At 45.8% G+C, this 14,659-nt stretch overlaps 1 protein-coding gene across 4 annotated transcripts in view; it reads left to right on the top strand.

The window, feature by feature from the left end:
- The window catches only part of LOC127002010 (hemicentin-1-like), a 251,350-nt gene that overhangs the window by 157,187 nt on the left and 79,504 nt on the right, over nucleotides 1-14,659 (top strand). For all 4 annotated transcript variants that reach the window (XR_007755636.1, XM_050867330.1, XM_050867331.1 and 1 more), the window contains exons 77-80: nucleotides 5,505-5,695; nucleotides 7,022-7,158; nucleotides 8,136-8,205; nucleotides 12,846-12,987. Coding sequence is in view for 3 of the 4 variants with exons in the window: in XM_050867330.1 (XP_050723287.1) it covers nucleotides 5,505-5,695; nucleotides 7,022-7,158; nucleotides 8,136-8,205; nucleotides 12,846-12,987 (540 nt within the window). In the remaining variant the exon portion in view is untranslated. The remainder of the gene's footprint in view (nucleotides 1-5,504; nucleotides 5,696-7,021; nucleotides 7,159-8,135; nucleotides 8,206-12,845; nucleotides 12,988-14,659) is intronic.

Raw genomic sequence — 14,659 nt, 5'->3', positions numbered from 1 at the left:
TGACCCAAACTCCTACAAAAGCCTTGTGAAATATGTGTGCTTGGGTGACGAATGGTTTAAAAATATGACACGGATGGAAAAGGGTGAATCGGAGTCTTAAGATGATTGCCGCCTCACTGCTGGCTCCAATCTGTAGTGTTTTCTAGCCAGTGGTAAGTGTGAGTCTGTAAGATGTTTCAAGGGCAGAGAAATGTATTGATGCAAGGTGGTGAGTCTTTTACTGTTGGCGGTGAAACATGATACGAATGCAGCACCAGGTCATGATGTTAACACTGCCGCTGCATGGAAAACATCACACTAACTACCTCGCTATCTAAAGGTTAACCCGGTAGCAGCGATGGGCCAAATTTGTGGCTTTACCGTGTATCAGTGACGGGCCAAATTTGTGGCTTTACCGTGTATCAGTGACGGGCCAAATTTGTGGCTTTACCGTGTATCAGTGACGGGCCAAATTTGTGGCTTTACCATGTACAGTAGAGCCCCATTTAGCGCGAGAATTAGGTGGATGAACGCAGTCGCGCTAATTGAATAAAATAACCAATATGAAAAAAAATATTTGGTGCACACGTGGGTGCGGCGCGGCCTCTCGACACAGCCGAATGGCCTTCTGTTTATGTTTGAAATTCCGTCCGGTGCGGCCCGCCGCCTCACAGTGTGTGTCACCTTGCGACACGGCCTTGAGGTGAGAAGCGACACTGACAGCCGTGGTGTACACATTATCTACTCTCCACGATGTCTGCCGTCTGGATAAATAAAGACTTTTGAATCTGTTTTATTGATCTGTACAAGGGCCATCCATGTTTGGGGAACATAAACCATAAATTGCGTTGTCGTCGTTGCTGTGGCGGTGGGGCTCAGAATGACGGCCGCCGCCCAGTATTCTGTGAGGCCGCCTCACAGTATCTATGCTTCATCTGGCCGACGAGGCTTCGCCCACTCTCGGCCGCCGGACACGCCGCATCGTATAGTGTGTGTCTGCCTTTAAGGCAGTATCACACTGGCCGTTTTCTTCTAACCGTTGTGGCTACTGGCAACGCCCGTGCGCCCATCCGGGAGCGAGTTGTCATTTCACCGTAACCTGGTGTCACACTGAGCCCTTTTCTTCCCACCGCGTTGGCGGCAGCTTGGACAACCGGCAAATCCAAATTTTCTGGGTGTGCGTCACACACGGCCAAGGTCAGTTGACCGTATCCACATCCACAACGTAAACAAAGCACTTGCCCTGTATCAACATGGCGGCGTCTGCTAAAGTAAGGGCTCTCGTGGCTTGTGCCGCGCATCATGGTGGCTTGGTGCAATTTTCAAAATACAGCCGTAATGGCTGCTTGCGCTAACTGAGGCTTTCGCGCTAATTAATTTTTTTCTTGGTAGATGGTGGCTCGCGCTAATTGCGGTTCGCGCTAATTGATCTTGCGCTAAGTGGGGCTCTACTGTACTAGAGACGGGCCATATTTTTGCCATGATATAAACCCCCCAAAATAGATGATGCATAAACTGATCACAAATACGTTAATATATATTATGAAATGGTTTGCGTGAGTGATGATTTTTTCTCATTTTCTTGCTTAGAGGGGCCTTTAACCCCCTCGGTGCCACACATTTTTTGCAAAAACCTTCCCCTGGTGCCAAGCAAATTTGGATTTTTTGTTTTTTGCAGAAGAGTATTCAGAATGATTAGACAACACACACTTGATACATTTTACTACTCACTTCTTCAAATTTCCATGATTTCTAGGCGCTGGAAGTTTCCAATATTTGGAGTGTTACATCCCGTAGACTTACTCGCCCCAGGGAGCTCGTCTATCAAACTTTGGCCTTTTGGCCTGAGAGGCAACAGAGGGTTCTAAAACCCTTCTTACTTGGGCATAATGCGAGTGGCGAGGCGTCGGTACCTCACTTTCCTCACCACTCCAGCTACCACTATCACTATATATATATATGTATATATATATACAGTAAAACCCCGATTATCCGAAATGGAAGGGGGGAAGCCTCTTTCGGATAAGCCGATTTTTCGGATAATCCGGATTTATGGCCGCCATTTTGATCGCCGCCAGTTTGATGTTTGTGTCGTTGTCTTGAGAGTACGGTGAGAGTAGTCGTGCAGTAGTTTGTTCGTTCGCCGCATCTACGTCCTTGCTGGGGCGAAGGTGCGGACGTGGTGTTGTTGAGAGTTTGTTTAATGTTTTTTGTCTAATACATTGATCTATTCGTTACAAGCTATTTCGGCAATACGTATTAGAAAGCATATTCATTTTAACTGTTCTTATCAATTTTAAATGTGTTAATATAGTACATATGTAGTTACTTTTATTTATTTTTGATGTTTTATAACGTTTTAGTGTAGAAAAAAAAATTTAATTGCATTTTCCTGATCAATTTCGGATAATCCGGTTGTTCGGATAATCCGCTGTCGGATAATCGGGTTTACTGTATATATATATATATATATATATATATATATATATATATATATATATATATATGTATATATATATATATATATATATATATATATATATATATAATCTTTATCAAGGTCACTATCAGACCCAAAGTCACTTGAATCACTATCCATGAAGTCACTAGGGGCTTCATCAAGGGCACGAGCAATGTTGGGCGTTTGCAAAATATGCTTTGCATGGCAAGACATCCTCCCTGCACTGCGGTCAGATCAAGAAAGGGACCTGTACCCTTGGGATCCCTAGAGGCTTAGTGGGGGGTGAAGATCAGTGACTGGGAGGGGTAAAGGTATGAATAGTGTCATGACAAAGTATGAAAAGCTTCTCAGTCAAAATAAGGCCACGGCGATTTTTCTAAATTGCCGCCGTAGATAAACGACGCTGGCACACAGCATGCGCCTACCCGCCGCCGTAGATACATGGCGCTGGCACCCTGGGGGTTAAGAAACATGATTCCTGCAGCTACCGGGTTAAAGGGAACAATGAAACGGCGAGTGATACAAGTGCAGCGCCAGGTCACCATATTAACACTGCCGTTCCATGGAAAACTTATCATGCTAACTATACCTGTCTAAAGGCTCTGGGGAACAACTGTGCCGCTCCCTGCTGAAGTGAGGTAAGCAGCATGGGGGTCAATCCTGAGATATCACTTCCCTCACATCGACCAACTATTCAGGCATTCTGAGGCAACTTTTCAAACTAAAATTCCAAGAAGTGGCATTATGGTCATTGTTTTCACACACGTGCCTCAGAAAATTGCAGAAACATCAAACTTTAATCGCAATTTTCTCATTTTCTTGTGTGTGTCACTTGCCTCACTTCATCAGGGAGCAACACAACTATCCAATAGAGTCCCACCAAGTGTCCATTTGTCATTTCATAGTTGAGGGAAGACCAACGTTGCCAGATTGTCGTACTCTGCCTCTTATGTTTGCCAATTTCGGACCCAAAAACTGCTTTCATCACCCACATAGCTGCCTTCATATATGGTTATCTTAATACGGCCCAATATGTGAAGGCTACGAGTCGGGTATAATGTTGCCAGGTTGTTGTGCTCTGCCTCTTATGTTTGCCGATTTCCGACCCAAAAACTGCTTTCATCACCCACATAGCTGCCTTCATATATGGTTATCTTCATACGGCCCAATATGTGAAGGCTGCGAGTGAGGTGGCAAGTCAGGTCCAACGTTGCCAGATTGCTGTGCTCTGCCTCTTATGTTTGCTGATTTCCGACCCAAAAACTGCTTTCATCACCCACATAACTGCCTTCATATATGGTTATCGTTTAAATGGTTAATTATTGGTGTTTCTTGGCAACAGTTATGGCCAGAAACCGGTAAATACACGGCTCTGAGAACGATAATCTGGCAACTGTGGCGAAGACTGACCTACTTGTGCACCATTTAGTTTGGCCAGAGTTGAGAGTGAGGCAATAAGGTGTGTAGCGAGGCACTCCAGCCCCTGCAGAGTGGAGGCAAATGTGAGGAAGGCTTCCGTCATTGCTGATGGAGAATGAGTCGTGTTGTCCAGGGCAGCAGCACAGACTTCCTCTGTCTGTATTTCCTGCTGCCTACGACTTGAACTCTTTTAAGACGAGAGGAGAGTATCGGGACCAACGTTGCCAGATTATTGTACTCAAGAGCCTCGTATTTACCGGTTTCTGGCCCATAACTGTTGCCAAGAAGAACCAATAATTAACCCGTGGGCTTCGGCTATGGGAAAGCCGAGAAGTGGCTGAGAAATGACAAAATTACACTGCTTTTTGAGACTAAGAAAAGAGCATGGAACATACATCAAAGTACTCCTTTCATAATCATAAAGCCGTTAAAAATATTTACTTTTACTCAAACTCTGTTTTTTTTGGGTTGTGTTTGTTACAAAATAAACAGTCCCGTGACACGTGGCATCTAGCTGAGAGTTGCTTGTTGTCTACTATAGAGAATTTGACAATTGATTACTGTATGGATAGCTAATTCAGTATGCCATGACTTTACTGCACCACCTACTACAAAAAAGCCCACATCAAGATCACTCATCCACCACAATGACCTAGGACATTCATGGTGGGTTGCACTATGCCACCACCGCCTACAATTAGCTCGAATTAGGTGTTTTATGGTGAGCCTTTTTTAGGGTCCACCGTACCACAGCCACGACCTGTGAAAGCCCTGAAAAGGGTCTGCCGACGGTCTCGGGTTAAGCATTTAAACAATAACCATATATGAAAGCAGTTATTTGGGTGATGAAAGCAGTTTTTGGGTCGGAAATCAGCAAACACAAGCGGCAGGGCACGACAGTCTGGTAATGTTGAATTCAGGACACCTCTCCGCGCGAAATTGACTTCTCTTTTGGCCTCTCATTGTATTTTCTTTTGTTGGAGCAGCGTACGTCTAGCAGGCCTTTTTTTTTTTTTTTTTTTTTTTTTTATTTTTTTTTTTTTTTTGAGCTGCCTCCCTTGCTGTAAAAAAAAAGCAGTAGTGGGGAAGTGTGAATGGTGGCGTGACGCACTTCACCTGACAAGTGTTTCTCATCTGCCTGCCACTCCTCCTGTTTCTTGGGTCTCAAAGGCTCACCCTACAAATCATGAATATCGCTGCCTTCGTAAACAAACCGCCCAAGTCATTATTTTCTGCTTTTCAGGAAATCGGAAAAAAAACTGTCATCATCTCATTTGGCTTAAGATTTAGGCAGAAATGAAAAGGTCAATTCTAGAACACTCGAACCATGAATGACGAAGGCAACTATACAAAAATGGGCGTCACGTTTTTGTTTATTTATTTATTTATTTTTTACAGCAAAGGAGGCAGCACAAGGGCACACACAAAAAAGGAAACAATAAAAAAAAGCCTGCTTCTCGCTGCTCCTATAAAGAATCCGAAGAGGTGGACGAAAGAGCAGTCAATTACGTGAGAAGAGGAGTTAAAAAAAAACCTGTGTTGAAAAAAACCTGGAAATCTATGAAAAATGACTCCGGCATTTATTTTATGAGGGTGACGATATATTTTTTGTGGAGGTGGAATGAGTGAGTGCGTGTCTTTGCAGCCCCTCCGTCAGTCAAGGAAGAAAGGAATGACTCTGTGTCCCTGAAGCGCGGCGAGGAGCTGAGGCTGAGCTGCACAGTGTCTGGACATCCCCAGCCTCGTATCTCTTGGCTGAAGGACGGCCGAGTCCTCGCCAACAATCCAAGAGTATTTTTGGAGCCCAGCGGGGATGTGGTGGTGTCCAGGACCAAGGTATGAGCCATGACACGTTTTTCTCATTAACTGTAACTTTATTTTAAAATTTAACCCGTCCACTGCAGTTGGCACGGATTTGGCCTTCACTGGTAGCCTGGTAACATATAGTCCCAGGTCTTTTTCTGCCTCTGTGGTGGATAGTGGAGTGTTTCTCATGTGGTATTGGTGTGCTGGATATCCCCTCCCAAGGTGCAGGACTTTACATTTTTCTTCATTGAATTGTAGCAGCCACTTTTTGGTCCATTCCTGTAGCTTGGTGAGGTCTTCTGGTAGGGAATCTGCAGTCAAGGGGTTAATCTTTGTAAAAGTCATTGATACTGCATTATGAACAACCCTATTCATTTCAACAACGGCCGTCATCAGTTGGTGGAGGCGGTGCTCTGAGGGTTACTAGCTCTGTGCTGTCACCACACTTATTAGCACAGTTAGATGCTGAATGCTGAGGCTCTACTGTTAACAAACTTATATGACACATTATTTGTACAGCATTTTTTTTCTGCGCTGATACACTGAGGAGATTCATCCATTATATAGTTTGGGATTCTTAGTAATAATTATATTTGGAGACTCCGAGCTGAAATAAACTGGTCTACTGGTAATGTGTCATGATGGGGCGTGTGGTTCACCAGATTATCAACCCACACTCTTGCCTTGCCAACACTCCCTGCGAGGTGATCAGCAGGCTGATGCACCACTCCTGCTTAAAGTTGAACCACCCACACCATTCACCTCCCCCTGATGGACTTAACCCAGCAGCAGCGACGGGCCAAATTTGTGGGTTTACCATGTAGCCTACCAGTGACGAGCCAAATTTTTGCCACGACATAAACCCCCAAAAAAGATGATGCTCAAACTGATCACAAATGCATTGATATATAATATGAAATGGTTTGTGTGAGTGATGATTTTTCTCATTTTTCTCGCTTAGGAGCCTTTAACCCGGTAGCAGCGACGGGCCAAATTTGTGGCTTTACTGTGTACCAGCGACGGGCCAAATCTGTGCCATAATTTAAACCCCCCCTAAATAGATGATACATAAACTGATCACAAATGCGTTGATATATATTATGAAATGATTTGCGTGAGTGATGATTTTTTCTCATTTTTCTCGCATAGAGGGGCCTTTAAGAAACATGATCCCCGCTGCTACCGGGTTACTCACTTACACACAAATCTTAAGGGACTAATTTAAGGAAGAGACTTGCTTTTTTACAGTAAACGAAACAAGGAAATAAAAGGGATACAATAAAAGCTGGCTCTAGTGCTGCTCTGGCAAATAGGATAGTGCATTGTGAGGTGCGCCATACAAGATTCTCCTTTCAGGCCTCGGACTCTGGCATGTACACTTGCCTGGCCACAAACTCGGTGGGCCGCCTCTACCGGGACGTGGAGGTGGAGGTCCTGGAGCCGCCAAGCTTCATCACTTTGCCGCGCAGTGTTCTCGTCACTCAGGGCCAGAGGTCAGGGAACCCTTTGTTCACTTGTTGTCACCGGTCTGCCTCCTAAATATAAGTTTTCTTCAACTTTGCACACACAGACCCCGCCGCCTCCACTGCTGTTACGTTGGGCAGCCACAGATCCTCAGGGCTTGAGCTCCTCCTCTTGAATGGTGCCATGTGTCAAGCCTTGTTATCATAAACTTTAATTCTATCTATCAATCCCTTTTTCACAGTAAAGGAAACAGCTCAAGGCCAAAAACAATAAAAAAAAACATTAAGTGCTGCACCTGCCAAAGCAAACAGAGACTGAGTGGCCAGAAAAGAGGCCAGTTTTAATTGGAGAGGTGTCTTGATGCTCCCCTCGTGAAGGAGGTCAGGTCGCAGACAGGAAGAAATACAGATGAAGGAAGGCTGTTCCAGAGTCTGCCAACAAAAGGGATGAAAAGATGGAGATGCTTGTTAACTCTTACATAAGGGATTTGGATAGCATAGGGATGAGTTAGAGTACAGAGTCATGTGCACTGGGGCCACATGAGAGGGGGAGGTATGCAGTTAGTAAGTTCAGAAGAACAGTCAGCATGAAAATATCGATAGAAGATAGTAAGAGATACAACACTGTGGTGGAATTTAAGTGGTAGAAGATTGTCAGTAAGAGGAGGAAAGTTGATGAGATGAAGAGAGTTTGACTCCACTCTGTCCAGCAGGGCTGTGTGTGTGGAGCCCACCCACACATGAGGTGCATGCTCCATACGAGGGCAGACAGGGCCCCTGTGTGTGGACAGTATCTGTGAGGGGAAAAGAACTGCTGGAGACGATACAGAACGCCCAAGTTTGAGGAAGCTGAAGCTGCCAAACACATCTTGAAAGTTTATGACAGAGTGGCACAAATCTTTGCTTTCTTGTTCCTCTATTCTGGGATTTTTTTTCACATATTTTTACTATTGATGCAATGTTTAATACAGCTCATTACTTCTTTTTTATCTGAGTGATGTCTTCAGGTTTGAGATGGAGTGTGAGGCCGTTGGTAACCCCGTGCCGTCACTCCAGTGGCTGCTCAATGGAGTCCAGGTGAGGAAGTCAGTGCTGTGTTGAGCACGACACAAGAAAGTGTTGCATGTCTAAATAACAGAACATTACAGTAGAAGCACAGTGGCATGTTAGCATCAAAGTTCACCTCAGAATCTGACTTGCATCAAAACAATGTTTTATTTCACCTGAACATTGTACATGTAACTTTAAAAGAGCATTGTGTTGTTCATTATATATCACAGCAAGCAGGTATGACAACATACAGAGAGTAAGTTCTTGAGTCTTGCATTGAGGCCGAGGTTCTTCCCATCCCAACTTCTGTACACGTTCCTCATGAGTTTCACGGTGATCTTCATCTCAGCATCACGTCGGGACACATTTCCCATCATCCACGTTTCATGTGCTGCCTGCTGGTGGGTTAACACGGTCCACATGCGCCGGTCTTTATTCTTGGCCTCACACGGCGTCCTGCTGCTCACACTAGCAAGAGGTGGTGCAGGAAGTGGCTGGAAGACTGCACAATGAAGTCTCCTGCATACACTGCCACCTGCCCTCACCTCTACTTGAATAATGACATGAAAACCTTAACGTGCTCTGGGCCCTCAACACGAGAGGATGAACGACAGGTGTCACTTGTTTGGGTTGGTTAGATGACCACTTTGTCCCTGAAGGAATAAACATGCACTGTGAGAAGAACAATCTGGCCTTCAATTTGCTGCTGCTGGTGGACAACTCTCAGGTCACCCAGTGTGTGTGTGATGCTCAACACAAGGACTGCTGGAGTGTGTTCCTTCACCCAGGCACAAGCTCTGCCCTCCAGCCGTTAGATTAATGAGCTATTACCACTGTCAGGAGGATGTGGAAGATGCTTGGCTCAGCACTAGGAGTGCATGTGTTTACCTAGTTGTGTTTACCTACAGTGAAACCAAATTGTTGAGTCCATTTTGGCGTTGGCTCCCGCGGGTCCATTTCCCCCCTCTGCTTTGCCACACAGTCCCAACACCTATTTTTTCCTCTCATATGTTACCTATAGCTTACATATGAGAGGAAGAGATAGGTGTTGGGACTGTTTGGCAGAGCAGAGGGGAGGATAGGGCCTGCGGGAGCCAACACCCAAATGGACTCGACAGTTTGGTTTCACTATACAGTACCCTCTCGAGTTTCGTGCTCTCCGAGTTTCGCTATCCATGAGTTTCTCGGTTAGTCCTAAATTCTTACCATCCCGACTTTCGCGCATTATCACCCCGAGTTTCGTGCTGCTTTGACACGTACGGGTCACATCTACTTATCATCGGCGTCACGCACGCTACCTTTAAAGGTAGTATCACACTGGATGTTTTACTCCAAACTTAAATGGAAGGAAGAAACAGTTGTGGGTGTGGCATGCCTGTGGTTCCTCCATGCAGTTATTGTCACCACTGCACGTGCACGGCCAACCCACCCATCTTGACTCAACCACATATAAACAGATGGATTGAATAACAACAAACACACACACACACACACGCACACACCAGACTCATTAGGAGACATTGCAGATGTTTCTGACAAACTGAAATGACTTCACCATTTCTTGAGTGTGTTAGGCAGTATTTGGTGAGTGGCTCACATGAACCAAACCTAGCTCTTGGCAAGAAGTGAGCAGGTGTCTAACACTGCTCTCTTCTTGCCATTGGGTATGTTTGGTTTGTATGAACTACTCACTAAATAAGTTCTAACACACTCTAGGAAATGGCAAAGCCATTTTTGCTTGTGAGAAACATCTGCCATGGTTTATGATGAGTCTGGTGTGTGCGTGTGTGTGTGTGTGTGTGTCTTTGTTGTTATTCGATCCACGTATTTATGTGGTCGGAGTATAGATGGGTGGGTTGGCTGCTTACACGCAATGGTGACAATGAGAACTGGCACGGAGGAACCACAGACACACCACACCCACAACAGCTTCTTCCTGCCATTTAACTGCAGCAACAAGTCCATAACTTGGGTAATGGCACCACAAGCCGCGACATCCCTTACTTTAGCAGACGACGCCATGTTGATACAGGGCAAGTGCTTTGTTTACGTTGTGGATGTGGATACTGCAACCGACCTTTGGCGTGTGTGACGCACACCCGGAAAAGTTGGATTTGCCGGTTGCCCTAGCTGCCGCCAACACGGTGGGAAGAAAAAGGCCTGGTGTGACACCAGGTTACGGACAACTGACAACTCGCTCCCGGATGGGTGCACGGGTGTTGCCAGTAGCCACAATGGTTAGAGGAAAACGGCCAGTGTGACACTGCCCCAAGGCAGCGAGGCCGCTGACCGGGTGAGCACCGTCGATGACGTCATCGGACTCCCAGCGAATCACATGCGTGTTTTCAGAGCTCAGCCAATCGTAAGGCTTCATCTGTGGCTTTAAAACGATCCGTTCTCTATTTATGTTTTCTTCCTTTTTCCAAGGTAAGTATGTTAAGATAACAAGGGAGTAAAGGAGGAAAAAAGTGAGCTCCGGGGGGCAGCATGAGCCAATTATAATGGTGCCACTATAAACAGTTGCCTGGGCCATGATGGGCTCGGGGCCGACCATCAGGCCCAGATGGATAATCTACCATGGTGCCATAGCCCACATGCAAAAAAAAAAAAAAAAAAAAAAAAAAATCTCCATGGGGCGGAACAGATAAGCGCTTTTTCAGTGTTTTCAATACCTCGAGTTTCGCGATCCTCGAGTTTAGCGCTAGACCTTCAGAACGAAGCGAGCGCGAAACTCGAGAGGGTACTGTAGTTGTAATGTGCAGGAAATTAGTTATGCTTGAAGGGTCCCGTCTCTGTGTCACAATGGGTCAAACTTTGCTTTAAATTCCTCCTCTGCATGTATCACCTTCAACAAGGGCTCCTCCTCCTTACCATTTCATACCCAGCTGCTGCATTGAAGTTTTTGCAGCGTAAGCATTGACCACTTAAAACTATTCACTACCTTTTCACTCACATTCTACATTTATCACAGTTTTCATAGCACTTCTCTCGCCTCGCCTTCCAGGAATACAAAAACAGTGATTTCTTATTGTTGTGTTGCAGAACCTGCTGCTGCACCTCGTTCTATGCGTGATACACTCAAGATCCAGTCCCTGAGGCTGTCTTCAATCTCACACTTATTTTATACTTTTTGCTGCTTTTAGATAATTTGCTAATTTTCATCAGTCACTACAGCTGTGGACAAAAAAACTTGATCCACCTTCATCATCATCATCGTTTAACGTCCATTTATTCCCTATGGTGGAGTTGGACGGGATATGAGCCTCCTCCACTGCTGCCGGTCCATAGCCATTTCTTTTGGGATGTTCAGCCTCCTCATATCTTCCTCCACCACCTTTCTTCATGTCTTCCTTGGCCTTCCTGGTGGTCTTCTGCCCTCCACCTCAAAGTTCAGTGCTCGTCTCAGGATGTGTTTTTCGCCTCTTGATTCACCTTACTCTAAATTTATAGTCTTGGTGGCCCTTCTCTGTGCAGCGTCTCCTCTCCTACCCTGCCATTCATGCCCCTCTCCCCTCCCTCCCTCCAAGCTCCTGCTGCTACTGCTGTTGCCTGCCTCATGAGGGGGCCACCAAGTCATCAAGCACCGTGGATTGATATTTTTACCCTCAGCTGTACATGTTCCATTTATCCAACTGCTGCTTACAATAAACTATGTACAAGTGTGCTCATGGTTTTAGGGATCAAGTCAGCTGAGGTCTCAATGAGGTCAGTCCCCACAATAACCCTCCTGGAAAGGGAAGAGCTCACATTTGTTGAAAGTTGGCCCACCTTCAATCAAATATGTCAAAGACAAATCCCAAACCTTTACTTGTGTCAATCTGTCCAAGGCAGTAAAACATCTGCCAGAATAGAAAGCAGCAGCCACCATTCTGTTCCTGTCAGCTTTCACAAAAAAACAGCCAAAATGGGCAGGAAAACCAGACACTGCAAAAATGAAAATGACAATTGAAAGGAGCCAAACTTCAGCTGTGGTGTGTACTTACAGGACCAAAGATAGTGACATTGTAGCACAGCAAGGACAGTCAGCACCACTCTGCCAATAGACCAACAGAGAGGTGGATGAGTGGAACAGTCTTGGGAGTCATGTTGTGAGTGCCACTATGATAGATACATACAAGAAAAGATTACATAAACTCATGGATAGTGAGGTTAGGTGGCATTAGATTTACAGGAGTTGCCTTGTATAGGCCTACCACCCTCTTGGAGACTCCTTATGTTCTTATGCAACCTGCACTGACAGTTGCTAACTAGTGTACAGCAGCAGGCAGCACAGCAGACAGGGACACAGCCTAACACAGTGTACAGCAGCAGGCAGCACAGCAGACAGGGACACAGCCTAACACAGTGTACAGCAGCAGGCAGCACAGCAGGCAGGGACACAGCCTAACACAGTGTACAGCAGCAGGCAGCACAGCAGGGAGGGACACAGCCTAACACAGTGTACAGCAGCAGGCAGCACAGCAGGCAGGGACACAGCCTAACACAGTGTACAGCAGCAGGCAGCACAGCAGACAGGGACACAGCCTAACACAGTGTACAGCAGCAGGCAGCACAGCAGGCAGGGACACAGCCTAACACAGTGATCTCCCATCATTATAATAGCTCTGGAAGTACTGTTTGGTTGTTTGATTTACTTGAAGATAATGGTAATAAGCTTTCTCCAACAGGTAGAGGGTGTAGCCGCCTCGTTGGGTGGGCGATCTCACCTGGTCGTGGAACATGCCTCAAAGAATGATGAAGGGACTTACACTTGCTTGGCCAAGAACCAGGCGGGGCACAAGAAAGCCATTGCTACTGTCCAAGTCAAAGGCAAGCTACTGTTCCTTGTTTCTTCCTTTTAATTGCAACCTTGTGTGACTGTTGCCAGTGATGTGTGTGTGTGTGTGTGTGTGTGTGTGTAATTCACCTCTTGGTCTGCTGCGGGTCTCTCTCGAGACAGCCAGCCGTTCCCCTACAGAAGGAGCTCAGAGCTCAGTGACCAATCTTTGGGTAGGACTGAGACCACTCACACACAACACAACACGACAACGAGGTCACAACTCCTTGCCTTACGTCGGGTACCTACTCACTGCAAGGTGAACAGGGGCTACACGTGAAAGAAGATAAACCCAACTTATCTTCACCCGGTTGGGGAATCGAATCCCGGTCCTTCTAGTTGTGAGGCAGATGCTCTACCCACTGAGCTACCGGGCTGTGGTGTGTGTGTGTGTGTGTGGTTACCTATTTGTGTTTACCTATTTGTAGTCTACAGGGCCCAAGCTAAGCTCTAACAGTCCCGTCTCCATATCTACATTCATCCAGCCTTTCCTTCATTTGGTGGACACTGCTCGCCTCCACCATCTCTTCCTGCAAGCTGTTCCATGTGTTAACACTTCTATGTGGAAAACTATATTTTTTCAAGTCACTCAAACGGGTTCTTTTATTAAGTTTCTTTCCATGTCCTCTCAGCCCCAGCGTTCTTGCAGTAGAAAAGAGATCATCTCTATCCACCTCATCAAACTTATTTACCAACTTATACAATGTGATCAGATCTCTCTCCATTCTTCCAGTGTCGTCAAGTCATCTTCTCATCTTCTTCAATCTGTCTTCACACGTCATAATTGAGATTTCTGGGACCATTTAGTTGCAATTCTCTGTATCCTTTCCAACTTTCTGATATCCTTCTTTTTGTGAGGCGACCACACAACTGCAGCATATTCAAGTTTTGGTCATATCAGTGTTGTTATTATTTTCTTCATTATTTCTTTATCTATATAATGGAATGATACCCTTATATTTTGCATCATCCTGTAGGTTTCTCCAAACAGCTTGTTTATATGCTTTTTTGGGGATAGTGTGTCTTGCATCATTACCCCCATCCTGTTTGTTTTCCTTGGTCTTTTTGTGTCTCAGCCTTTGCCTGTGTCAGTGTGTGTCAGCCTTCACCTGTGTCAGTGTGTGTCAGCCTTTACCTGTGTCAGTGTGTGTCAGCCTTTACCTGTGTCAGTGTGTCTCAGCCTTCACCTGTGTCAGTGTGTGTCAGCCTTTACATGTGTCAGTGTGTGTCAGCCTTCACCTGTGTCAGTGTGTGTCAGCCTTCACCTGTGTCAGTGTGTGTCAGCCTTTACCTGTGTCAGTGTGTCTCAGCCTTCACCTGTGTCAGTGTGTGTCAGCCTTTACATGTGTCAGTGTGTGTCAGCCTTCACCTGTGTCAGTGTGTGTCAGCCTTTACCTGTGTCAGTGTGTGTCAGCCTTTACCTGTGTCAGTGTGTGTCAGCCTTTACCTGTGTCAGTGTGTGTCAGCCTTCACCTGTGTCAGTGTGTGTCAGCCTTTGCCTGTGTCAGTGTGTCTCAGCCTTCACCTGTGTCAGTGTGTGTCAGCCTTTACCTGTGTCAGTGTGTGTCAGCCTTTACCTGTGTCAGTGTGTGTCAACCTTTACCTGTGTCAGTGTGTGTCAGCCTTTACCTGTGTCAGTGTGTGTGTCAGCCTTTACCTGTGTCA

Source organism: Eriocheir sinensis, chromosome 22 (genome assembly GCF_024679095.1).
Source record: "Eriocheir sinensis breed Jianghai 21 chromosome 22, ASM2467909v1, whole genome shotgun sequence".
Taxonomy (NCBI): domain Eukaryota; kingdom Metazoa; phylum Arthropoda; class Malacostraca; order Decapoda; family Varunidae; genus Eriocheir; species Eriocheir sinensis.
Note: the sequence above shows the minus strand (reverse complement) of the source record. Positions and strands in the feature narration are given on the sequence as shown.